At 43.7% G+C, this 26,701-nt stretch overlaps 1 protein-coding gene across 5 annotated transcripts in view; it reads left to right on the forward strand.

Annotated features, from left to right (window-relative positions):
- Nucleotides 1-460: 460 nt before the first annotated feature.
- Nucleotides 461-26,701, forward strand: part of KIAA0930 (KIAA0930 ortholog) — an 81,802-nt gene continuing 55,561 nt past the window's right edge. For 2 of the 5 annotated variants that reach the window (XM_055710632.1, XM_055710634.1), the window contains exon 1: nucleotides 462-924. In XM_055710632.1, coding sequence (XP_055566607.1) covers nucleotides 780-924 — 145 coding nt within the window. In that variant the 5' untranslated portion in view covers nucleotides 462-779. Of the gene's footprint in view, nucleotides 925-8,062; nucleotides 8,662-9,731; nucleotides 9,847-26,701 lie in introns of those variants that run through there. The other 3 variants (XM_055710635.1, XM_014280001.3, XM_027805550.2) reach the window with 3 other exon arrangements.

Raw genomic sequence — 26,701 nt, forward strand, 5'->3', positions numbered from 1 at the left:
TTTCTGCTTGGACGTGCTTGGGTATTCCTTAGAGGAAAAGGTATTTTTCACCAACGCAGCAGGTGAAAACCCATACCTGTGGGTGGGAGCATAAGGGAAGGTGCAGGGGGCTTGCCCTGGCTGAGGGAGCTCTTGCTGATGTCCCAGACCAACTCACTCATGGCACGTTCTGGTTGTTCCTACGCCGTTTATAGCTCCCAGGAGAAGTTTTTCCGTCCCAAACGGCCCAGGTGCGTTCGTGCAGCAGGGAGTCAGGTCCCCGTCAGGTCTGCGCCGCAAAAGGCCCGCGTAAATACCCGACTCCTGCCGGGAGCAGCGCGCTCGCGGGCTCCGACGCGACGCCCCAGGGAAGGAGCCGCCCGCGCCGTGTCCCCGCCCCCGTGTCCCCGCCCCCGCCGTGTCCCCGCCCCCGCCCCGCCCCTTTGGGTGTGATGGGGCGGGGCGAGGGGCCGGCTGGGCCGCCCCCGTGGCCGCTGTAGCAGGAAGCGGCGGAGCGCGGCCGGGCAGCGCCTGTGGAGCCGGTGGCGGCGTCCCGGGGGGTGCCGCTCGGCGCCCGGGAAACTTTCCGGGGGGTGGTACCGGGGAGGGTCGCGCCCCTCGCCGAGCCGGAGGGCGCGGAGCCGGGGAGGTTTCTCGCTGAGTGCCACCGGGCGGCCCCCGGCTCCGCCCGCCGCTGCCGGGAGCGCCGTGCGGGCGGCGGGGGCGGCAGCACCGGGTGCCGCGGCCGCCTCCGCGGGGCGGCCTGACATGAGATCATCGCCGCCGGCGGCAGCGGCAGCATGGCCTCCGCCAGGAGCGGCGGCCGCGCCGGGCCGAGGGACGAGGAGGCCAACGGCGACCTGGACCGCTCCCTGCAGCAGATGCTGCGGGCGATAGCGGAGGAGCGGAGCCGCGCCGGCCTCCGCCAGGAGATCAGCGGCCTCGGTGAGTCGGCGGCCGGGGCCTCCCCGCCGGGCTGGGCGGGAGCGGAGGGGCGAGCACGGCGCCCCCGGGCTGGGCGGCCCGCGGCGGGAGCGGGGACCCCCGCGGCGGCGGGCTGGGCCGGGCTGCGGGCTCGCCCTGCGCAGCCGGCGGTGCCCTGGGAACCTGTTGTGTGTTGCTGTCACGGGGATGGGCCCTTTTCCTTCCCGGGTCCCCGAGAACCGGAGGGAGTAGCCGTCTTCTCCATTGTCTGAAATGCCCTTGGAGGAAAATGGTCAGAAGGCACGACGCACATCGCCCCATGTTTTTCTTCCAAGTATAAACTATGTATCATCTGCTTTGGAATCGAACGGAACAAATTTTTTGTTACTCTTGCAGTGCATGTGAGCCTATGGCTCTCAGATGATCTCTGTAGATTTTTTTTCCTCTTCTGAGTCAGATACCTCCCTCCTCTGAGTAAATGACTTCACGCCGCTTGGTGTAGTCTAGTAAGCACATAATGTTGTGGCTCTTGCTGGTCAAGTAATTTTTTTAAAACCATGGAGGTTTTCTTTAGCTTTTTGGCTATCTTGCTTGTTTGCACCTTGATCGGAGCAAATTTTATATGATCTGTCTTTATTTAGCTTTTGGCGAAGCTTACGCATTGCAAAATAGAAGTTTGAGGTTGAAATTCAGTTAGGCAACACGGGGTGGTTTTACGTCTCCATCAAAATCCTTTGCGTCAGGAAACTTCTGGCTAGGCTAATGAATAGAAATCATTCATTTTCATGTGCAACAATAGAGATCATAGACAGAAGTTTTTGCTGTGAGAAATGTTGTTGACCTTGTTCAAAACTTTTGTATATCCTGGGCTGGACCTGTGCTCTGAGGGGATGAATGCCCAGGGCTTTAAATTATGAGCACTGATGTACAATACTTCACTTGTTTCTTCCATGGGGCCTTCATTAATGGCAACTCCTTCTTCAGCTCGTATGTAAGGTCCCAAAAATGTCTGTTTCTGAGTTTTCTTTAAAAACTCAGAATGAGGTTTTTGTTCGGCCTTTACTGGCTTTGTGATGTGGATTGACGTGGCGAATCTCTTTGGTTCTTCACCTGACCTTGATGTTTGGTTTGCCCACCAGTGCTTACTGTGGTCTCCCCAGGGAGGAATGGACTCTTACTTTTTTATTTTTCCCTTGCACATAACGAGGGCTTGTGCAGACAAAGAGAAATGATAGTCTTTCTTGTTTCTTTATGCCTTTTTCTAATGGAATTGGATCTCCAGGCCTTACTGTGGTGTAAAAATGTTACAGGGCCAAATAAAGTGTTGTGGCAAACTGTAATCAAAACAGGAAAAAAACCTCACAAAATCTAAACGCCTGTGAGATTGCATTCATTGAAAAGCTGTTGTCAGCTCATGTTTGGCCATATCATGTTTGAATGAAAATAAAGACTCACAGGTATAGAAGTATCACCATCACTTTCTGTTACTGAAATTTGAAAAGGAGAAAACTGTGGTGGCTGATAACATAGAAGTGCTTCCTCTTTGCTTGTGTTTGAACACATCCACAGAAGTCATCATGAAGAGTTCTTCTGCATAACTGTGTGGTAATCACACAAGTAATCACAAGATGTTGTCCTTTCAGGTCTTTGTCTGGTAGAAGTGCTTAGCTTGTTGTACTGAAGGGCTGATCCTGGGTGTGGAGATTTGCCTGTGGATGCCTATACCTGTGTGGAAATAGGTTATGTGTCGCCACAGGAGTGCCTCAGATGTGCAATTTTTGTATCCAGGGAGCAGAGCTGAAGTTTTAGCTGAAAAGACTGTCATTTGCCAAGCCAGTATGCCTTTCCCATGAGTGCAGTGTCCTGCCCGTGGAGAGGTGCCGTGGATCTCCTTACTCTGGACAACTGTGGGTGTGATGGACCTTCAGCTTCAGTGGCTGTGGGACAGTGTGGCAGTTTCAATGCAGAGAGAATCTGTTCTATGGTGGGTATTTCTGAGCACAGTTGCTGAATATCAGTTCCAGCTGGCCCTCCCCTTGCTAATCCCCAAGCACTGCAGAGTCACAAAGCGGGACCCTCTCAGGATTAGGAGGTTGTGGACTCAGGTTGCTATAGGGACATCTAAATTGTCACAGCATCTGACCAGCTTATTTAAAATCTGTACGTATTATTACTTAACATTTGGAAGGAGCATACTGGGAAGCTTCCTTAAGGCTTATGAGACAGAGAACCCCTCTGTGCTATAAATCTCCACTTTTGTGTATTGAAGGATTTTCCAAAACCTTCACTTCATTGTGTGCTGCATGTTGCTTAATGTATAACATTGTCACTCCCAGTTAATTAGTGTTCTTTTTCCCTATTCTGTGACTTATTACTAGGGAAGTAAATAGTTTAAATGCTTCTCTTGGGACAAAACCACCGAATTTCTAGAGTGGTGCTCAATAGAAATTGTAGATGAACAGGAGGTTATCGGGTGTAATCCTATGACTTGGCATATACACATGTGCGGACTGCACTAGCGTGTGCTGTTGCAAACCATGCAACATAGACTATGCTGGGCACTAGCAGCACAGCAGATGTAAAGGCTTTTCCTTGAGTTCAGTACTCATGAAAGGAGTCACAGTCCCATATGGGTTCTAGGTGGCTAACACAGAGGTTCCATCTGCTCTTTATGCCTGGGGGCCGTTATTCAAAAGAGTCCCAATGATCCAGCCTGTGATACATCACCTGCTGGTCTGCAGGACTAGCACACCAGTACTAGTTTCATATTAGTGGTTCTTTTTGTAATGGCCAAATCCTTTTCAGCAGTAGATTAAACCTGTTGTGTGCTTTTCTGAGTGCTCTTGAAATCAACTGGCAAAGACTTTGACTGTGTTAAATTCTGGGTTTCCCCTCTTAACCCCACAACAATAGAATGGGACTCAATGGGTTATAACTTGCGTGGCCTCTCTCCTTTTGTGTATTTTCTTTAAGCAAGCCCCTACTCTCTAGCCTAAGGAGAAAATTGCTATTTTTGCTGATGCTGAGTTTTGGTGAAGGGGATTGCTTTATTTCAGGAATATCACATGAGCATTTAGACAAGTATTGTCCAAAAACGTCTATACCCTTCCATGGGATTTTCTATGTTGTCCTGTTTGTGTAATATAGAAAATATAGCAAATCTGGCATTGTGCTTCAAAGTAATGACTCATGTGTGACTCTTCGTCAAGTTGCCTGGGGGGAAGGATGATGCCTCTCTGAGAAATAGTCTCTGCTGGATGTTAGTGTCATCCACTTGTACAGAGTATACACTAGTGTTGTGCACAAAGCTCACTCTGAAATGCTGTGTGCCAGAACATTTCTCTGGCAAAATAGCTCTCCTTTTGAGGGAATGACAGACTTGCTGTATGTCTCCTTAGCCAGGCTGCACATAAGGCTCTGAAGTTACCTTTTTGGCCAAAGCCCTGAAGTGGGAAGGTTTTATTTTCGATTGTGCCTGAAACTACTGTGTAATGTTGTTAGGTGCCTAATTTCCCTGTGTCCTTCTGTCCTCCAGCAACAAATTGCTCTGCCTTTAGTGTATGTGGCACAGTGTGCTTGGGTGGAGCTGTGACTTTGTGCGTATTGGAGCTTACGACGAGTAAGAAAAACCAAATAGGTAGATCTGAATAATGTGTTGAACAGTGGCTGGTCGGTAATGGAGATGTGTAGCCAGGTGAAAGGTGAAGTGGTAAGGGTCCTGGGAAGGAGGTGGCTGCACGAAATTGGGAGTAAACCAGCTGTTGAAAACTGCTGCCACCAGGCACTGAAGGTCTGTAATGGTGCTGGTCATAGGTGCTGGTGGAGAAGCTGGACTGTGCAGAAGGCCCAGTAGTCTCATCAGTAAGGAAACGTGTCATCTCTTTGGGTTCCTAGTGGTAGAGTGTCCTCGTATTTGACCGACTGTTGATGAGAGGAGGGCATACTTGGCATAGGGACAGCAGAAGGAGGAACATTCATCCTTAAAGTCTGAGGTTTGCTTGGACTTGTTTGCACCGCAGTACACCTCAGGGCTTGTCATGTGAGTAAAGGCAGTGAGATGATTCATGTGCCAAATTATCTTGATGAATAAATCCTGGAAATAAATAGGTCTCTAGCCTTCCTGAAAGAAGGAAGGGTGAGGTGGCATACAGTAAGTGCTCATGCACATAAGTGTTGCAAAAATGTGATGGAAACATAAAGACCCAAGTGGGAAAACATCAGCAGAAGAGTAAAGAGCACTGGAAGAAATTTTCAGAAAGCAGAAGAGGTTAACATGAAGAATTAAAAAGAAGAATTAGTAATTTGGATTTGAAAGTACTAGATTCAGGCCTTAACTCTATCATAGTGTAATAACTTCTAATTAAATTATAATATTCAAGAAGGATATATTTGCTTCTGTGAAATTTTGAAGAAAGTGTAGCCACTGAGTAAGTGGAAGCGTCTGCTGAGAATTTGCTGCAGTACAGAACTGGTTTGACAGGAGCAGCTTTCATGCAGAAACAAAACATATTCTTCATTGATGGTTCTTTCTGGAATTAGTTCAGTGAGTTGTCCAGTCAAAGGTGAGAAACTACAAAAGCTGGGAAGCTTTGGGTTTTTTTGATCTATGAATAACAAGAAGGTGTGAAAATGACATCTGTCCTAACAAAAACTTGAGGGACATATACAACCACATTCACTAACTATGGGTAATGTCTCCTGTAATGAGTTAGTTTAATATACAAATATGTTGATAAATTTACTTTCTTTTCATTCAACACATTTAGAAGGATTTAATTTGAGTGTAAAATGCAGGTTTTATTACTTGTACCTTATTATTTTTAAAAATTCTTTCGGCCTATTTATAAAATGTTTTGCAGCTAATTAATGTGAAATTCTTAATAAAAAACGAGTATTCAAATATTGAAGAGAAACAAAAATACTAACGTAAGTAATTTATAAATAGTAAAATAAAAAGAAGTTTATACAGTAGCTTCCTAATCAGTAACAAAATAACAAAAAATTCATCACTGCATTCCAGCCAGGAAGAGTCTATATTTCTTTGCAGAAGAAGTTCTAGAAAGTACAAATGCAAAGCAAGATCAGAACAGTTTATTTAAATCAAAGTTAAAGCAGGTACTTTGAAGTCAAAGTGATTTAACCTCAGATTTGTGTCGGAGAAAGATAAACAAATAGCAAAGAAGTTCCAGTGTGAAAGTGGGTATAATGTGATGTTTTTTTAATTTATTTTTTTTTCTAGAGCTGGAAGAAGATGTTTTTAAAGCTCCTTTTTTTTTTTTTTTTTTTTTTTTTTTGCCTGGCATAGAAAACTGTCGTGGAGAAATTCTGAAATCAAGTCTGCATGTAGACATTTGATGTGTAGTTGAGTGCTTGGGTAGGGTGGGATAGGAAAAACAACAGCTGGAGCTACTTCTGAGACCCAGTGGGTTCGGCCATGGGACAGGAACGTGTTTCTGCATGTCCAGCAGCCCTGTGTGCGGGACTGATGGAGTGAGGGATGTGCTCGCCTGGTGCTGCGAGGGATCTGTCTTGCTTTCTATCCCAGCAAGGCGCAGGGGCAAGGAGCAGGGATGGCCGTCCTAGAGAAGAGAGGGTGGGAGAGAAGAGTCTGTGGTGCTGGTCTGGGATGAGCCTCAGCAACCAGTACTCATGCAAGGAGAACTGTTCGTACTCTAAAGATACCAGACTCGGGCAAGCCCGATGAAGGGTAATTTTGGATGCTCGCATTGGGCCTGGAGCGGGTAATTTTAAAACCAGAGTGCAGTGCCAGTTGTTAAGGTAATGTCTTTTGCTGTAATGCATCAGTGAGAACAAAGTGAGTTGTAGGCAGCTGCTGGGGAATTTCCTTTCTGACAGGGCTGTGCTAGGCGGCATGCTTTCTGTTGGTGTCGCGGAGCAGAGGAGAGGCTGTCATTTTGCTGTGGTGTGTTTCTGTGCTGTGGTGGGGGCTGAGAGGGGGGCAGATGGGAATCTCACCCTGGGGCTGGGAGGCCTTGTGATGTCGGGATAGGATTGTGTTACAGGATTACAGGAAGAGGTAAATAATGATCTTCATATTAAGACTGAAGAGAAAATAACTGGTGTCACAAGGACTATTGAGATCTTGTACCCTAGGATCCCATCCTGCCACTTCTGCAGTCAAGCATAAGGTATTTAGGAATATCCATGTGGGATCAAGTCATGGAGAATGGCACGGGGCGAACTGTAGGGCTGCAGCCCTGCAGGGTAAGTACCCTTTTTTTTTTTTTTTTTTTTCAATGGTTCATTTAAAATTCCATTTTTGTTGTTTATTAGAACCTTGTTTATGCTTTGTCACTAATGGCCTGTCAGACTTTCCATTACACAGCAGTGTTTTCAGGGGATTTGTAATTTGACTATGAAGGTTAGCTTCTGTCAGGAGCTTGATGGACATCATCCCAGACCAATAATATAATGTGGTCTTTCTTTTGTTATATCTCTTACATATTTTTTTGAGCAGTTGGGTTATTAATTTATTCTTTCTTTTTAATGGAGATGAAGCTTTATGGGATTTTTGTGTCCTGCTCAAAAGTATCCATGTTCAAATACTAAGAGTCTGGAAATGCTGAAGTAAGGAGACAAGATTGAAAAAAAAAACCACAAAACCAACAACAAAAACCCACTACTAAAACCAACCAAACAAAAAATGCAAAATCCCACCCCAACAAAAAAAAACCCAAACAAACCAAAATACCTTTCAGAACATTTTTGCCCCAACTAAATTAGCAGTTTAGTTTTAATATGAGGCATGCTGCTGTTCATTTTTGGATGCTAGCAGAAGTTGCTGGATCCCCAATTTTTTGAAAATGAGAGTCCCTCAGAGCCGACTTATGAATCTGTAGGGCTGACAATGGGAATATCAGCGTATTTTAAAATACCCATGTCTTACATATGTAATGCTGTAGTTCTAGTTGATACCTTAACTGTTTGGTTTTGTTGTTCTAGCAGTATACTCTCTAAATAGGGTACTAGTTGCAATTTTGAAGTCTGTGTTCTGTTTTGAACTTGAAGATGGATGGGAGGTCTGTCTTAGGGATCAAAATACAGTTTACCTTTACAGTTCAGGGTTGATCTTTTAAGAATTTAACAATATATCTGGTTAGATTCTTTCCAAAGAAATGAAAAATTGAATTTCCTGAAGGATGAAGCATGTTGGTCTCCACTCCCATTGTCTCTGTTCAGGGTACTGATCAATAGAAAAAGCTCAGAGGATGCAAACTTTTCAACAGTTGAAATCCTCAGTTTCTTATGTTCCAGCTACATTTTGGGAAAACCAAAACTCTGCTGTTGAATAGTTAGTAATGATCGTTATAAATAAGCTAAGTAGGATCAGGGTAGCACCCACTGATGTTGAAAATATACCATGAAGTGAATGATTAGGTGTAAGAAGGAAGTCTGTACAAAATCAGTTCATGGCCTCAGGAGCCCACTGAGAATAGTGAAGCTACTTTGTCCTAGTAAGTATTCAAAATAATGTGAAACAAGCTGCTTTTGGTCTGTTTGCAGCCCCTTGGGCTGAACAGGGTGAATGTCACAGAATCAAGGTTGCTCTTTTTTTGTGTGTATGATCCAAAATAATGTATTGATTACTTTTCTCTATGCAGGAAGTAAAATATAGCCATGATACAGAAACGCCAGATACAGCATCATACTGCTCCTTTAGAGGAGATGTGGTAACCTGGGCACGCTTCAACAGCAGTTCTGTTGACTGAAGTTGATCAGATGCAACAACAGTCCTAAGTAATTTTTTTTTCCCCTGAATTCTTACTGTTTAAGCCATGAATACTACGTGTAAGGATTTATAGGGTATTCTGCAATCCTGTTTTACAAACAAAGCTTTGAAACTGAAGTCTTTGCCACTTTGGTTTGCCTGGTCTCTAGTACTGACTGTGTGCTAGTATTATGCAGAAGTTGAACCCTGAAAACAGTAATATTCTTTATCTTTCTTCTCTGGGGGTTTCTTAAACATGTTTCATTAGGAGTCTCAAAGTTAAATCCCTTTGAGGTGAATATATTGTTTTGCAGGTAGATAGTGTGTTCTGACATGAAGAGCAATTCCTTTTGGGGTCATGTCCTTCCTGCCACTGCAGAATGAAAATTATGGCTACTAGTGCTGATATTTAGGTGGTATCTGGTGTTTCAAAATATTCTTTGCATAATTTTCTTTCTTACAACTGGATCTGTCAGAAAGCCTAGCACATGGTAGGTAATCAATAGTCCTTTATGTTAGGACCAATTTTGAAGCATTCCAGGATGTTTCCCTGTACAACAGCGTGCTGGATGCTCAGGAGTGCGTTTGGGGCTACCTAATCTGTATATAAACCTCTTATGGGAGGTTATATTGTCATACTTTCTGTCTTTCCCCTTTAACCAGGTCACGCTCAGCGAGTCGGGCTGAGGCTGCCCCTGGTTTTGATGTTAGTGCTGGGATGGTGAAAATCTTTATGGCTCAGCAGCGACCTAGCTTTTTGTAAGCTACCACACAGAGGAGAGAGGCCTTATATCAGCAAATGCCAGAGGCTGTGTCCATGCCTGGATTCTTAATTTCAGGGAATTTGCATTAGGCATTGCTATCACTTTATCAACCCATTGGGGCTGCAGAATGTAGGGTCTTCTGTAGGAACGTTGGCAGCATTTTGCCACTTGAACACATGGGTGGTGTTTCCCTTGATCAAATGGATGTGGAAGATACATTACTTCTGATTATCTGGATGTAACATAGGTAGTTTTAACTCCAATCTTTGTCTAACTACCGAGCTTAGATAAAAGGGGTAAGCATGTTGGGAATTATTGGTCCTGTCTCGCAGGGCCCCATGTGATCAGAAGGAACTTGAGAGATGGATTAAAATGTCAGTGAATCTTGAGCTGTCTTTGCACTATGAAGAGTTTGATTTAATTGCCTGGAGATGCTGAAACATCATCAAGGTGAGGGAAGTGTTTTGAAATGGATATATAGTGTTCTGCTAAGAGCTGTGAAATATTTTGCAAGTAGTTTATTCCTCTGCTTTTTCAGAGAACAAATACAGTTCTTGAGTGTCTAGCAATGCTGTATTTTCAATAAGGGATATGTTTACTTACCTGCCTTAAAGGACTGAGAGGTGGATTTAAAATTACCATAAAACTCAGCTATAACAGTACACAGGGAGTTTAGTGTGATTTAAGTAATTGGTCTTGAGGAGGGGAGTTTATTGCCTCATAAGGGTCGCTTACACTTAGTTATTACCTGATCTCATCCATTCAGAAACAAAGCAGCAAGGTTATTGCAGTATGTCTTGGAGGTAAACCTCCGTGTAAACCCAGCTGGCTTCCTAAATAATCATGATCCAGCTTTTTATATACTTTATAGGACTGCTTAACTACTTTTTTCCCTTAGTTTTAATGAGAAGTTTAATTCTACCTAAATAATGAAGATCTGAATGGATGACCTGTGTTTTTCATAATAAGGCTAACTAAAGTCAAGTCAAAGCATCATGTGAATTGTTAGTAGGCCATGTTTCACATGAATAAAGGGGAACTAATTTCATCCTCTTTGATCTTTGATATTACAGGCATAGACTACGCTATGCTGTGTTCTGTGGTCTGACTTTTCAGATTAATACTGTTTCATAAGCATTTTTTTTCTCTCCTCCAAGTTAAAAAAGAAGCAAAGGTTTAAAGGTATGCATTATGTGCTTCGAGGATGCAGGTGCTTTAAAAATGTTCCATGATCAGAATATTGACTATGAAATTTTTTACTTTCTTCTGCTCAGCATCTGTCAGGCTAACTCATTTGGTTAAATGCACACACACACAAACACATATATATATATTTTAATTCAGTGCATTGATCCCATGGCAAGATAAAACTTTTTTTTTTTAATGGAGGAATGATACCTTTTGTTTAATATTTAATTGCACATAGCTGCTCCTAGAAGCCACTGGGGGGAAAGTGGCTGTGAGCCTAAAATGAAATAGTAAAAAAGCAGGCAAAATGTAAGATCCCAAGTATGCTGTTCGCCACTTTTAACATTTTACTGGTTTGTATTTATTTCTAAAATAACATTTCTAGGTATCTCCAATATAAAGAGATTTAAAAGTTTGGACTTGCTTGGAATCCTGACTTGAAGCTTGCTCTAATTTTTTGCTCTGAGGCTTTATGACTTGTCTTCTGTAGATGGTCCTAATGATATAGGTGTTGCGCTCTGAGCAGGCTGGTGTCCCATTTCTGGAAGCTGTGCATCCTCTGCATGAGAGACATACTGCTCTTTACTGTATCCTGGCCAGGAGCACTGCCTTCAGCTAGTGATATTTTACTGTCATGAAACTTTTTTCAAGTGTTGCCAGGGGATAGAAGACTGTCATCCATCTGATGCTTGCTTGAGGCTTTGAGTCCTTAGTCAACCTGAGGTTTTATCATTCATTGTTCTTTTTACTGGATGTTTCTGGCACTACAGAAGGAGGGGGAGGAATGAGTCACTCTGAACTGGAACATGGTCGAAGTCTATAACCCTGCATGCACGCACTGAGGAGGGATATACCAACCATTAATGCTGAAATTCCGAGATATTAATATAGTGTCTGCTATTCTGTGTATTTCTTCTGTGACTTTGGGAAGTTGCTGGCACTCTTTGCACCTGTGTTCCGCATTTGGTATTGGGGAAACGGTAAGTCCTTACCTCAGAGGGGAAAACTCTCGTATGACTGGTGACTCTACTGATAAAATGGGGACGAGGGATGAGTGGGAGCAGAGAGCTCCATCCGTAAGTGACATCCCAGAGGAGTGGAATAACGTAGCCAAAGTGGAGTACATCAGGGAGAGCATGGGTCCATCCAGTGCGGACTGCCCTCTTCAGTCCTGAGCTTGTTAGTTTGGCAGAAAGATTGAGCAAATGAGAACAGCAAAGAAAACAGAAGACGCCAGTTCATGTATTGCAGTGTATTTTGCAATACATGTTAAAAATAAAACATAAAAAATGTAATGCAGTAATTTAATGGCTTTGTTCCCCATCTGAACAAAACCAATGCCTGTAAATAACACAAATCTTGCTTTATTAAGTAAACCCATAAACACAGAGTTGTCTGTGGGATTTTTGTGTCAAAACTTGAATTCTGAGGTCCTTCCTAACCTGAATTATTTTATGTACCTGCCAGCAATGAAGAAAACTCTAGGTTCTAATTTTTCATCATGCATTGTTTTGAATGGGGCAAAAGGGGGAAATCGAGCATAGGCATGTCCTTCTTCTTTTTACTTTCCTGGCAAGAATCAAAAATATTTCTTCTTCAGCAAAATGCTGTGGAAAAATACAGCAATTAAAAATATAATGTTTACCTTAAACTTGTTTGTGACCATGTCTTAAACCTGAGATTGGTGGTGGTGGTGGTGGTGTCTGAAATTTACAAAAGGACAGGGACAAACTGGAGTTTCTGTGACTGTGTCTGAAGCCGTTGTGTGTCTCTACCAAGTGCTTGGATGATTGAACGGAAGGATATTAAAATTTGTGTTCTTTACTTTAAAACTATAGTGACAACGCCAAAAGGTACTGAACTATGTAATCAAAATCACAGGGGAGGGTGTTTGTGAGCCCAATGGTGGGGAAAAAAGCACAAAAAGATGTTTCCTTTTTGTGCTTTTGCTGAGGCATTTTTTAAATAAAACCTTTCTTTCTCAACTCATGTGTTCCTGCTTGAGACCTTGAAACTGATTTCTTAACAGATAAAGGCTGTAAATGTTTCTGGTTTTATTAACTGTATTTCACAATGATTTTTGTAGTCTGGAGAGAGTGGCTGGTTGAGTGTGATGTGGTGGGTAGGAGAGACCCAGGGAGGGAGGCAGGGCAGGAGAAACAACTGAAGTGTCAAACCATAGTCATGTTGCGGGTTGGAGGCAAAAAGCTAGGAAGTTTCTTAAATATTTAGTCCAATATCATGTTCACTGGGCCACTTCACTATCGTACACCCATGTGCAAGCCTTCCAGATCTGTAGGGATTTGTACCTGTGCAGGTCTCCAGTTCTTTGGAGAAATTAGAGTAGTGGTGCTGGTTACAAGTGGAAAGGGATGGCATGTTTTCAGCAGCTAACATGTTAATGGCAGGCTAAACCTACCGTTTTGCAGTAGCAAAGTACAACATAAGCTTTGCAGTAGTTGCTCTCTGTCTTAAAGGGTAGGGTGCTGCTGGCTTTAGAACAGTTTTGTGTTTTCTGACTGAAGTTTGTGTGTCACAGATGTTATTAAAATTCTTCTTTTTTTTTTTTTTTTTCTCCTTTCTCTCTTGTAATCAATAATGACTGTTTTGCCAGGGAGCCAATTTTTCTTGTTTTCAATTGTTCTGTCGTGAACTAAATTAAAATCTTGTGCTTTACTTGGGGCTGTCAAGGAGTGATACCTTTCCTCACACATATGAGATGCCTGCAGCACAAAAGGCTGGTGTGCTGTCGAGGGGATTGATGGTCTCCAGATCTGCAGTTCTGCAAGCTACATGCAATGTCTACAGGTTGGCCTTGGACTGGTTACTTGTCCCTTTGATGGTTTCACAGTGAAATGATAAGCTGTTAGAGGAAACTTTTTTTCTTCCTTGTATGAGCGTGGTTTGTTTAAAGAGAGAGACCTGCTTTTGCAATAAGAGGAGGTTTCACTGGGATGTATGTGAGTGGGCAGGCACTCTTCATTTTTATTTTTAGCTAAACAGCTGTATTTATTATCTTAGAAGCCTGTCATCATAATAATGGAAATGCTAAAGAGAATGCTGCCTAATTAACTGAAATATCTAGGCACTGGCAAAGACGTTCAGTTTGTTGGACATAGCATCAATTACCAATTTGCTTTAGCTTGACGACTTTAGAAAGCAACCCAAAGTGGGATTTTTAAAGGGCTTGTTTTTTCAAGTACCACCTCCTTCTGTAGACTACTCTTCTTATATATGTGTGTCAAGTTGGGCACCCAGTTGAGAGATGCAGTGACAAACATTTTTCAAAAAAAATCTTGGCCACAAGATGGGTGACAGTGTTGGTTGCCAGCTTCTAAAAATGAGTGGGTTTGTGGTCTAGAAGGTAAGTGAGAATTACGGTTTCCAGTGCAAAGTTGCCAAGTGTTCACTCGGAAAGCTGCTGCTGCTGTTTCTACTTAGAACAAGGAAAACTGAATTTGGAAAATGCCAGTGTGTGATAGTAGACGTGTAGGAAATAGCTCTGCTTCCCTGCAGACTGCTGTTGTAATAATTACTCTTCTGCCTTGGCAGCATGATGCTAACTAGCAGCCCACAACAAAGACGAGATGCTAGGGGAGGTACATACATGAAAACATAAGTAACAACCACACTATAGGTAGTTTTGTAAGGCTGGAGTTCTTCCAAAATGCAGTTTGTTGGCTTTACCTGATCTGCCACAATAGTCTGTCAGATAGTGAGTGCTTTGACAGTGGTATTTATTAAGTGTGAAACCAGAGCCATTGTACGTCACAAACTTACAGGACTAGCAGTCTTTGATCAGAGTGATTGCTTTGGCAGAGAACAAAAATAGCATGCATATATAGCGTTGAAAATGCACGTTTGTCCGCTTACAGACAAGTTTCTGCGCTCCAGCAGTGCCAGCATGCTTCATAAATTACTAAGCAATCTTTCCAGATCAGATTTAGGTGTTGGAAATTTTGGGACTGTTGCTGGGCGATCCTGGAAGCAGCAGTAGGGAATGTGTAACCATTTGTCCCTCTTCCACTGGGTTTAAAGTGGTTGCACCCAGTGAAATCAAGGTTGCCTCTTGGTTAAGGGAGGATGTTTACAACTGCACTGAATTCCCAGTTATGTCAGTTAGGAAACGCAGACGCTTTCTGCATTAGTTTCTTATGTGAAAGGCACAACTAGATTGTTCCTCTGGTGTTATTGTAATGAATAAATTAAATCTGTGGAAGTGATGCTTCCGTCCCTTGTGGAATTGCACATGGGTTTGAGTGAGGTTTGGATGCAGCTTCTGGGGAACTGAACGATCATGTGCTGTGAGGCTGAAGTACAGCAAAGTAGCTGATGACAGTTGGATGAAAATGAGTTTATTATTGCTGTGCACCGAAGTTCAGTGGCTGATAACTGCATCCTGTTGATTTTGTTGACCCTTGCTATGATTAGGTATTTAAAGAAAACTGGCAGATGCCTGTAAGATGCTGTCTTGATTTGGTGTTTCATACTGACATATAATATTTAATTATTTCTCTTTAAATTTACATCTAGGATTGCTCTGTCTCACAAAATATTTTTCAAATTATTTATGGCTCAATTTGAATTCCACTTTGTCAAAGTGGGTATTATAGATGGTGCACAGTAGTTTATGCTTTTAAATCCTGTGGGCTTTGATTCACTGTTAAGTGTTAACTAAAATGATGGTTTCCACAATGCATGTGGTAACAGAAGAGAGAAGACTGACAGGAAGAGGCGTGAACTTCAAGAATACATTTTACAGTTTTTTTCTGGAGGAGGTTGTGTTTTGTGTTCTCAGCCATGATGATATGCAGCAATCTTCTGCAGCAGGAGAAGAACAAATGCAAATGGAAATAGAGAATTGAAACAAATGTGGATGAGAGAAAGTAAGGTCTCCCCCACCTGCCCCTCCTGAGTAATACAGAAACCATCCCAAGGAAGAGAAAGAAGAAAACCACAGTGCCCAAGGTCCAAGCACTGAGACTTCTTGATGCTTTTGTTTGAGTGAACAATTGTTTTCTTTTGATATTTTTAATTTACTGCATGAAATGCAGTAACCAATAAGCAAGTTTATTTTTTTTTCCAGGATGGGAGAAATCAAAATAGGGTCCAAACTTGAGAAAGCTCTAAAACCCCAGCCACACTTTGTGGCTAGTGTGCGAACTCAGGTGTGTTCAGTTATACCTTTCTCTGTCTCTTTTAGTCGTCCTTCAAAATACTGTACAAAGATTTGCATGTCCATTGAATTGTGGCAATCAGCATCATATGTATTACGGTGCCATAATATATGATATTATGTGGCTGTCATGTGAAAATGAGCATTCAACTTGGCATTTGTTTTATTAAGTGCAAGTATTCATATGCTTAGAATATACTTTAGCATGAGTTGCAGGATCAGCTGAGTTGTTCTCTTCACATGACTTCCACAAAAATGCTTTGAGGAGTTGGTCTTAAATAATGCATGAACTTGTGCTAGACCTCTACAAAGGTCATTCTGTTTCTCGCAGTGAGAGAGAACAGAGTGAAAACAAGTATGATAAAGGTGATCAAAGTGGTAGGTGGTATATGAAGCAGAAATCAAATGTTCCAGAAACTGAAATTTTCTGAGATGACCAGAAGTACATTAGAAAACAGTTGAGGACGTAGGTAAGATGTGTTATTGATATCTAGAATGGTGAGGTGAGTACTGGGCAAAAAATCTTTAGTTTGGTAAGAAAATAGGAAAAAAAAAGTTCCATCCCAAAGCTACCAAATGGGTGTGTACCAATCTAGTATTTGAACCACAGTGTCCTTTCTCTCATAAGGTAACTACTCTTCACGGGAGTTCTTTGACTGGTTTTTAGCTGTTTTCTGTATAAGGAGATGCTCAGTTTGACCTAGAAAAAGCAAGTCAGTCTGCGGGAGAACTTCGCTTTGTGTTGTATGTTGTTCTCTGTTCATTGTACATTACAGATGTACCTAAAGCCACGCTCAAGATAACTTCAGTGAATCGCTTCTCTCTTGGGTGAAATCCAATAAAACAAAAAATAGTGGAAAAGAATGGTTTGAATTCAGAAACGGCTGTACAAGATCTTAAGAGTAAGGATGCAACTGAAAACCATTTTGTGTTCGTTGCTTGCTCTTGAGTTCCAGGGGCATTCCTCAGGTGGGTGGAATTGTTTCCATTGCTAATGCAGTAGGCTTTGTGAATTTAATCTTGGAAAATTAAAACATATTAAACATTGAGCTTAGGTTTTTCTTAGGGGTCTCTTCCTGTGTTACATATTGTTGATAAAGAGGTGTTCAAAGAGCTCTGGGCTGAACTTCCTTAATACAAAGCTGTGCAATTTCATACTATGTTTGTATTTTAAGTGTTGCCTGTGAGGGCTCTATTATACCCTCTCCCAGGCCTGTTAATGTGTCCTTTTGTACAAGAGCACATTTGAAACGTTGTTTGTTGTTCCTGGCTGTGCATGAGGGTAGATTCTTTCTTCTCGTTCAGTTAGAGCTCTGCAATGAGAAGATTTGAAGAGCAGGTTCAAAGGAGAGCAGCAGAGGTGCTATGGGGATGCCTTCCATACAAGGGATGTTTAACTGGTAGGCTAGGACTTCTCAACCTGGAAAAGGGGTGCTTCAGGTCTTGTGTGTGATGTGAATACAGTGTATAGGCAGTAAATGCTCACTGTCATCTTGTGGAGGAAGCCATTACACAAAAGTAGTAGGTGAAGAACACCACCACCACCAAAACACACAATGTATGGTAAGAGTTGTGGGGTTCGTGGTCACGGACAATTGTGTAGGTTGTAAAAGCTTACGTGGGTCCAAGGAGAACATGAACAGGTGAGTAGAACAGAGATCCAGTGGGAGCTGCCACATACACAGGTCTCTGGCACAGAAGGTTGCTGACCTGTGAATCACTGGGGACTGTGAAGGTATTGAAGAGAAAGGTAGTGTACTGCCTTTGTTGTCTGCTCCTCCCTGGCCGTCTACATTGCCAACTGTTTAAGACATGTTACTGGAATAAACAGTCTTTGGTCTTGACTCACGATTCTTACGTGCTGGTTTTGTATTCCTTGGAATTTAAAGGATAATGTTCTCCAAGTGGTTTCCTTATCAGGAATGCCCTGGAATAGCATTTTGCTATGTAATGGCTTAATACAGAGAGAACTGGAAATTAGAGAAGAAATATTCCATACTTTACAGTTTTCAGAATTTAACTTCTTTGTGCTATTGCTGTGCTGCTCTTGTAGTAACTCTGTCGAGTTTCTGGGTATATAACTTTGATCATGAAATGCAATGTAAGAAATTGTGCTGCAGAACGATACCCCAGTGTTAATCCTAAGCAGTTGATAAGAGAGAAGAAAAATAAGCTCTTTTATGTCACTGTTTAATTAGCCAAGGCAGATCAAGGTAGTGGCATGGAGCTGGTTTAGGAAGAGGTTAAACTGCAATTTTGTGGTGTCTTGTCAGTACACCCAAAGTGTTAGCTCCAGACAGTTAATGACAACTATGTTGACAACTGGTGTCTAGATAGACCTTTAATATCTTTTTTTATGTTTCCATTGATGCTCTTAGGCTCTTCTATGCTTGCACTACTTTGGAGTCATAATCTACAAAATAGAGCATTTTTGTCAAAGAATAGCTTAAAGCATGTTCTTCTTTAGTTACAAATGAAATATTTGGAGGATTATCTTTTTTTTAATAAACTAACCTGTCTCCGTGACAGGATGAAAATATTGCCTCATCCTGACAGGTGGAATAGGGTCAAGCAGGGCTGCTAAGTGAGTGACTTAGACCAAAAGAGTTGGTGATAGGGAGAGACAACCCTCTTTTGGTGGTTTTTGACTTGAGCTTTTTTCTGGAATATTAACTTTTCCAGTAAAATCTTGGATTCATACAAAGGACAGAAAAATGCATTCAATCCCTCCTGCAATGTGTTTGACGTTTGTTTTGAAGTCCATGGTTTGTTGTTGTTTTTTGGGTTGGGTTTTTTTGGGTCATCTTTGTAAAAGTTGAATCTTCGGTAACGTAATGCAGGCAATCCTGAAAGTGAGGACATCGAAGTTTTCATGCCTTTGGTACAAAACATGATCATTTTGGAGTGCTTCTTATAGCATCTAAATATGTGAAAGAGTTCCTCCAAAATGGTCAAGTGCTATGGTTATAGCTGACTCTGCTCCCTGCTGTTTTAGGTCCTGATTAGACACGTTTCTGTTATGATTTAGGTGCACAGAAGTGTTGTGCCTTTTTTCTCCCCACTTTGCTACTGAGGGAGTACTTAAACTTATGGGCCCTGAAATAAATGATGAGAAAGACCCTTCAGCTGCTGAGTTGTTAAGCCCTGCTCTCTGCCATTCCCTCTACTTTGTGTTCCCTCTGCGGGGAGGTTTGCAAGGCCAGAACCTCTTTTGGTTGCTTTTTTCTTCTTTGGGGCCTTTCCCAGGTGAGCTAGAGCCACCTCTGACACTTTTAATCCTGAAGTACTGTATTCTGTTGTTGAAAACCTGCTGAGACCTGCCCTTTCCCAGAGTGCTGCAAATGATAGAACTGGTACTTGTGTCTGAAGATTTTCTATGCCCTGTGCCCTGCTCTTCCCTTTCCAAAAGTCTTTGAGCCTAGTAGTAACATCGGGGCAGAACGAAGTCCTTAAATGCGCGAGACATGCATTGACTGTTTCTGTCTTTGACTAGAAATGCTATTGTTCTTATGCCCAGTATTAACGTACAGGTATCTAGAAAGACTGCACAGTATTATCTTAATGGCTCTAGAAGTTGTGGTCTGGTATCTTTTCTGTCTAGATGCACAGAAAGAGGAGGCAGCCTCTCTGAGGAGGAGGAGGAGAAAAGAACTTAAAACAGTAGGAGCTGCAGGAAAAAGATACGTAAACAGATTGTAGATTTTAGAGATCATTGTAGGAATACAGGACCAACTTCTTTAACTTCAATAAAAACATTATTTAACTATAAAAGGCAAAGCAACTCAAAAGACAGCACCTGATGTATAAGATGAATGTAGGAATTACTTTTCTAGTCATAAAGCATTTAAATTAAAGAATTACAACAAACTCTATAAAAAAAAATCCTCTAGAAGTTAGGATAATAGCTAGCTATACCTGGTAATAGTCATGTACAGTTAGGTGCCTGGACTATATTTAAGCACTTTTGTACAAAATAAGCAGAAAGTGGTGGAATAAACGTACTACCACTTTTTCTAGTCTTTGTACGAAGTGCTGCTTTAGCAAAAGTCTGCAAAGAGGAGGTCAGTGCTTTCTCCCTACAGATCATTAGCTATACTCTTAATAACACAGAAATAACTGACAGATCAACAGCCTAAATGTCTCCTCTCTGTTGATGTGGTATAGAGTCAGATGAAAGCAACTTCACAGAGGAACCGTGCTGCCGTCTCTCAGCACTGGTTGTGTCTGTGCTCCTCTTCCTGCTTGCCAGTGGCTAATTAGGATGTGGAAAGAAAGACTCAAAATGCATTACAGAAATACTATAATTACATTTATTAGGAAGCCTGTGTATATGTGTTAGATTAGCACTGGCTATCCTTGTCTTTAATTATTTGATTTTGGTAATTTGGTTCTGCAGCCAAGCTCCTTGTTAATCAAGGCAGATTTGCACAAACCCCTGGTGTGTCGCCCGAGTATGGGAAGGCAACGGGGGGTGAGGGTTTTGGTGCTCCTGCCTGCTGGCCCGTAGCTGTTTCAGGACGGGGACGGGGAGGAGCAGGTTGTGTGGGTGTTGAGCTGTCAGGGGTGATGGGCTGGCAGCTCCCCTGCAGAAGAGTCCCTTGTTGTGCTTGGGTGGCCAGGCTGGCTGCCGTGGACCTGCAGTCACTTGCAAGGGCTTTTCCAAAGGCTCGTAGCAAGAGCCAGAAACGTCTCTAGAAGAAGCTGAGGGATTCGATGTAGGATGGCAGTGCAGGGAGATCCGTGTGCTAAAGCTCAGCGTGACATCTTTTGGGCGGGGAAGGGGAGGCTGCTTTACCGAATCTCTCATGAGGTTTGTCGGTTTGCTTCATGCACTCACGTGTCAGGCTCCCACAGAAAGTGGCAGTAAGGCTGAGGTGGGGATCGCCTGTGTGTGTGACACGGAGGAGAAGGGATGCCACCTGCCACGTCCTTCCCCTGTCTCGACTGGTGAGGGAGGACTAGATTTTGGGGAATTTGGGTTTGTGGGCGGATGGCTAGCCCCTCGTTGAGTGGAGCTGGAGGAAGAAGAAGCTTCTTGCTCATCTGCGTGAACAGGATGAGCCCTGTCAAGCAAAGGCAGATCCCTTAGCACAGACAAATCCCCCATCAAAGGAAATACTGTGTGCACAGCCTGTTAATTCTTTTTTTTTTTTTTTTTTACTTCTGTTTGTCTAGTTCTTTAATGGTTATAGTTTTGCCTTTAAAAAATTTGGTAGTTCTGTCATTGTCATGGTCAAAGTAAGAATTGTTTTTTGAAAGTAAATGGCAAATTTACCTACCACCAGTGTGTCACTTTGTTTTTTAGTGATGAGACTAGATGATTGCCAGTCATACTCTGTTTCAGTTGGTAACATGTGGGTATAAGGATGCAAACTTCAGAGAATGCCTGTTTGTTCACGCTGTTCCTGCTCTCTGGAAAGCAGCCTGTGCTGTTCAGCTTTGGAAGCTGGCAGGAGACGACAGGTAGAGTATCATCTTTCCAATGGATTAGTCCTCCAAGGTTGCAGCTGCTTAGTGTTGAACTGGGAAGAAACCAAGGTATCAGAAGGAAGGAAAAAAAAGAAAATAAAATCAAAGGCATTTTTAAGATGGTTTAGAAACAAGGAGCATCCTGTAGGCTTCATTTCCTGTAGTATCTGGGAGGATCTGATGCTGCTATTTCCCCCTGTCCCCAGAAGTTCAGCTTTCAAGAGGATCTTCCTCTGCTCTCCTTTTCCACCGCTTCTGCTCTCCAAAGCAGTAGCAGGATTTTGTGCGTTGCCAGAGGATGGTGAAGGACTTTGAACCTTCTGTTGAGCATGGCTTGTGTTTGGAGTTGGTGGAGTTTTACTAAGGATGTGTTTCTGGTACCCAGAAATGAAATAAACTAGACGACTTTGAAATACAAGGATTAACTTAGTGTGGGGAAGGAAAACCCTGACTCCAGTTCCAGTGTTGATAGATTCATGTTATGAGGAGCTTTGAAGGGCCATAACCTTGTGCGTGGCTAAAGGCACATGCCCAGGGACCAGACTTGGTTTTCTCGACATGGCTTTTGCTTCCCTACAAAAGCTGAGCTTGAGTGCTGCAAACATGTGTGAGGCAGGGGGAGGTGGGAAGTGGATCTGCATGAATGAGGTAGTGAGCTTCGAGAGAAGTCCTAGTGTTGCTGTTCTCTGCTGGCTTTGTCATGTGAAGGCCTCCGGGTTCAGAGCTGAAGAGGACTTTTCCAGAGTTTTGGTCCCCACTTGGGCTTGGCTGCTCTCTATCAAGTGTTTATTTCTACCCACTACCTTTCTCACATGTTGGCTGTACGTAAATTGAAGAGGGTAAGAGAGTTTTTTGAAAGTGTATTTTAGTACATTTAGTATTGATTATCTCTCCTTTTGGCGAAGTAGCACTGTTTGGCTTCTGTGACTGCTGCCAAGGTGTTTGAAGAGGTACTTAATGGTTTCTGCCTCCAGAGTTTGAAGCCTAAGGCAGGGGAGAGCAGGCCAAAGAAAGGCAAAGTGACACAAAGCGCTTTGCTTATTATTGCTGTTGGTGACTAGAGGCTCACTCTTGGAGGAAAAAGGACAGTCTTTTAAGAGTCCTTAGAAAAGGTGAAGCCCTTTGACCAGTTGATAGCAAGTGTAGTGGTAGTTCTTGGTTGTTTTGTCCCAGTGGCCTGGAAAACATAGTGGGGGGGAAAAACCCCCAAACAATTATTAAAGTGGCCTAACACCACCAAATGAGGAAAGAGGGGGATGACCCATGAGGAACTTGCCCTCTACATTTTATTTTTTTGAAGGGCAGCCCTTCTTTCTCTTGATGCTCAACAATGGTCTTCTGCAGAACTTCAGCAATGCTTAGAAACCAATCCACTTGCGAGGGCCTTTGCACAGCCGTGGCTTTACCTTATTGTGCAAGTCTGCGCCGGTTTGGAAACTGCCTGTGACATTTGGGATTGTCTGTGTAGTTTGTGGACACATTTAACCGTTGGTTGTGCTAGCAAAATGCTGTGGTCTGTATTGCCCCGGTGGTCCCAAGACTGATTGTTTTTCAGGAGGAAGATAGGAAGGAGGTACAAGTAACATTGCCTTAAGCATTAAGGCTTCAAAAGTGCTCTGTACTTACAAATACCCAGCATTTGGTGCGATCTAACCCTGGAAACAGTCTGTAGTTAAGAGTTTCCCCTTTGCTATGATTGCAAAGCAAATGGCAAAGCGAGGATGCCTGGCTGTTGTGGACATCTGTAGCTTCCTCCCTCTGCATGCCCATGCTGCAAAGTGTTTACCTGTTGTTGTGCAGAGCTATTTTGGAGCTTTGACTTGGGCAGGTTGCAAGTTAAGTATTACCTTGTTTTCTGGACACTTTCTGAGCAATAAATTCTTCCAGTGCCCTGTGTGAGTACAGGGCTGGGGCCTCTTTCTCAGGCAGAGCTGTTGGAGGGTTGTCCTGGTTTTGGCTGGGATAGAGTTAGTTTTCTTCTCAGTATCTAGTGCAGTGCTGTGTTTTGGTTTTGGTGTGAGAACAATGTTGATAGCACACTGATGGGTTTGGTTGTTCTAGGGAACGTTTACACTAAGTCAAGGACTTTTTAGTTTCTGAGGCCCTGCCAGCGAGAGGGCTGGAGGGAGGGGCATGGGAAACTGGGAGGGGACACAGCCAGGGCAGGTGACCCAAACACATTCCATACCATATGATATCATGCTGAGTATATGAAGGGGGGGACATTTGGCATTATGGTGTTTGTCTTCCTGAGTAACTGTTACGTGTGATGGAGCCCGGCTTTCCTGGGGAGGGCTGAACACCTGCCTGCCCGTGGGAAGTGGTGAATGAATTCCTTGTTTTGCTTTGCTTGCATGCGCAGCTTTTGCTTTACTAATTAAAACTCGAGGGCTGAGTTAAAAACAATTTACATTCCTTTCTGATTCTCCTCCCCATCCCTCTGGGTTCGGGGAGAGTGAACGAGCAGTTGTGTGGCACTTAGTAACCAACTGGTTAAGTAGCAGTTAACCAGCTGGGGTTAAACCATGACAAAGGTACACTGGGGAGGGCAGCTGCCCTGGTGGTCCCTAATGATGCCCCTTCCAGCTGTGTCTGTGAAGGGGAAGAGCTGAAGAGAGGAAGGTGGAAAGGAAATAATTCCCCCTTGAGAGAGGTCATTTTGAGGTTGTGTTGGCAAGGCAGCCTGGTACTGTCAGAAAGGGTGATGATTAGGGCTTCTAGTATCATTTGGTTTATGAACAACAATCATGTTTATAATTGGTTTAGCTACTGCAAACCTCTCTCAAAGCCTGAGGTGTAAAGCTGAGTGTTTCTCCTTAAAATACCTGCCCCCACCACACACTTCCAAGTAGATGTAGTGTTTCTGTGTGTTTCATGGCAGCTTGCAGGCTTCTAGCCAAGCCACAGGTGTCCTCTCTAGATGTGTTTCTTGTTCATCTCCTTCCCTCTGTCCATCTGGCTGTGGAATTGAAAGCACAAGCCTGCCCTAGGATGTTTAAGCAGATGATGGCTTGGGCCTGAGCATGTAGTGAAAATGCAAGGCTTGTGCAGCGATGCCTGCCTGCAGTTGTGCCCTGGCTATTTCTGGGCTTGCCTGCCTGTGTGTATGTGTCTGGAGAAAGATGTGCCTTGGGTGCCTGGCAGTTCCAGGCTGTGAGGATCTTTGAGGTCCCTTGTGCCAGTTGTACACTGCTGAGTCAGGAAGATAGGAAGGGTTTGGGAGAAGAGTACGTCCACAGGCGTGGGCCAGAATGGCCTCTAGGTATGAATGTGTGCTGAAGGAAGGCGTGTGGGTGGTGGGATGCTTCTGGATGCAGGTTATTGGTCTTTACAAGTAAGCCAGCCAGTCACCTTGTTTTCAACAGCATGCCCTGAAACTGTTTTCCATTACTACCTCCCAACTAGAAATTCTATATGGCTGTGTTTTGTAGTCTTGGAGGTGTCCAAGGCCTCTTTTTTGGACTTGCCTTTTGTTTGATGCTTGTGCTCCAAGCAAGAATTAAGGCACAACCCAGCAGGAAAAATGTAGAGCTGTCAATATGGATCCTCTGGGAAATACAGTTGAGGAACCAGGACCTTTGTTCTGCTTTTTAAGGTACGAAAGGAAGTTCAGTTGGTGTCACACAGTGTTAGTGACCCTGTTTCTGCTTGCTGTTAAATTTTGACTTGTTTTTCTTCTCTAAGCTGGTATTCCCTTGAGCTGATTTGATCTTGCAGTGTCTCTGCTGTTGTGGTTGATGAAGTGTTGTGGTGGTTTCTTTGAGGCCATGGTGGCAGTTCAGTCCTGCTTGAGTAGTGGGTCTACCTGGACTTCAGTAAGGCCTTTGACATAGTCTCTTGAAAGCCCTGTAGAGTGAAGATGCCCGCTGTGTGAAGGAAATGCCTTTTGCAGAGCCTTTTATATTGTAGCTTTGATTTGTTTTCTTTGTGTCGAGTTTTTGAATATATCTAATTTCACCTTTAAAAGGCAAAAAAAAAAAAAGAAGCATTTTATTTGTTATGTGACATGAATAGAGAAACCCTTCTTTGCCTACTGTGAAACCATTCTCGTGGTACCTGTTGTATTCATCTGGTTGGTAAGTAAGCCATAAAAGGAATTTCTCAGCCAAAAACCTGGCCAAATAAATCTTTAAAGTCATCATGGTGTGGGGAGGGTAGCAGCTCATCTGCTGAGAGTGGAGCAGAGCTTTTTCAGATGCCCTGTCAGGGAGAAACTGTTAGAACAAAGTGGTGGGAATAACGCGAGTTTGGTTTTGAAGGGAGTTGTTTTGTGCAAATTGGTCTTCAGGAGAATCTGATCTTACTTGTGGTAATTCAGTCACCATCATATCCAAAACAAGAATTTTAAAACAGCACTCTTGTTTTTAACTAATTTGCAGGTCTACCTTTGGCCAACAGTTTGGGCAACTGATCATTGTAAGTGATGGTTCTGAGTTGATGTGTGCTGCCATGGTGGTGGAGAAATGGCTGTTTAATGAGTAACAGGTAAAAGCAATGAGTGATGGGTTGATGGTGGTGGGCAGAAGAGGAGGACATGCCAAGCAGGGAGCAGCAACATGGTGGCTGTGCTTCCTGCTCTTGGGCATGACTGCGCTGCAGGGGTGGGGAGGAGGAGGGAGTGCTCCTGTGCTGGGTCCCACTGGTGCTGGGGGCAGGTCCCGCCGCTGTTGGGGTGAGACAGGTGGGACTGTCCTGTGGCTCTAGACCAGAGTCCACCCCCACACGCAGGTCATCTGCTTCAGGCACTTGGTGAGGGTGGGGGCTTCCTGAGCTTCTCTGCCCAGAGGGCTTGTCAGCTGGTGGGGTCTCCCCTGGTTTTTTTGGAGGACCTTCCCCAGCCTGGCTTGCCACAGCTTGTGCTGACATCAGAGGCCTCTGGCCTCGATGGCACATGGGTCATCTCCACTGATAGACCTGTGTGCAGGCTCTGGTTCAGGCGGAGTTTCACCGTCCCCATAGCAGCCTGCATGGCACTGCGGTTCAGGTGCGGGCCTAAAATGGAGCCTCCAGGGTGCGTTTGGGCTTCAAAAGGTCTATAGAAGGCATCAGTTAAATGCCGTATCCTCGATAACCAACTCTGCTTCTACAGCTACTGACTGATACTTATATGGGTTAAAATCAACATGTGTGGGGGGAAATTATGTTTACTTTCGAAAAAGTATGGCTTTTTCATGCTTTGTGACCCGTTTAGAGATGCCGCATAAGCAGTGTCCTTGGGAAGTTCCATCGAGCTCGGTGTGTTTCGTGTGGTTCCTTTGAAGTGTCCCGCAATGGGGGGACGCCGGGCCGCTGTCCCGAAACGGGGGGGCGGGGCGGGGGGCGGGGCGGAGGGCGCCGGGCCTCGATGCCGGGGCGGGGGGCGCCGGTGCCGGGTGCCGGGGCGCCGCTGTCCCTGGTGCTGAGGCCCGCGGGCCGCTGTCCCGCAGCGGGGGCTCCGGGGGTACCTGACCCACCGGGTTTCAAGCGGTTTAT

Source organism: Falco cherrug, chromosome 5 (genome assembly GCF_023634085.1).
Source record: "Falco cherrug isolate bFalChe1 chromosome 5, bFalChe1.pri, whole genome shotgun sequence".
Classification (NCBI taxonomy): Eukaryota; Metazoa; Chordata; class Aves; order Falconiformes; family Falconidae; genus Falco; species Falco cherrug.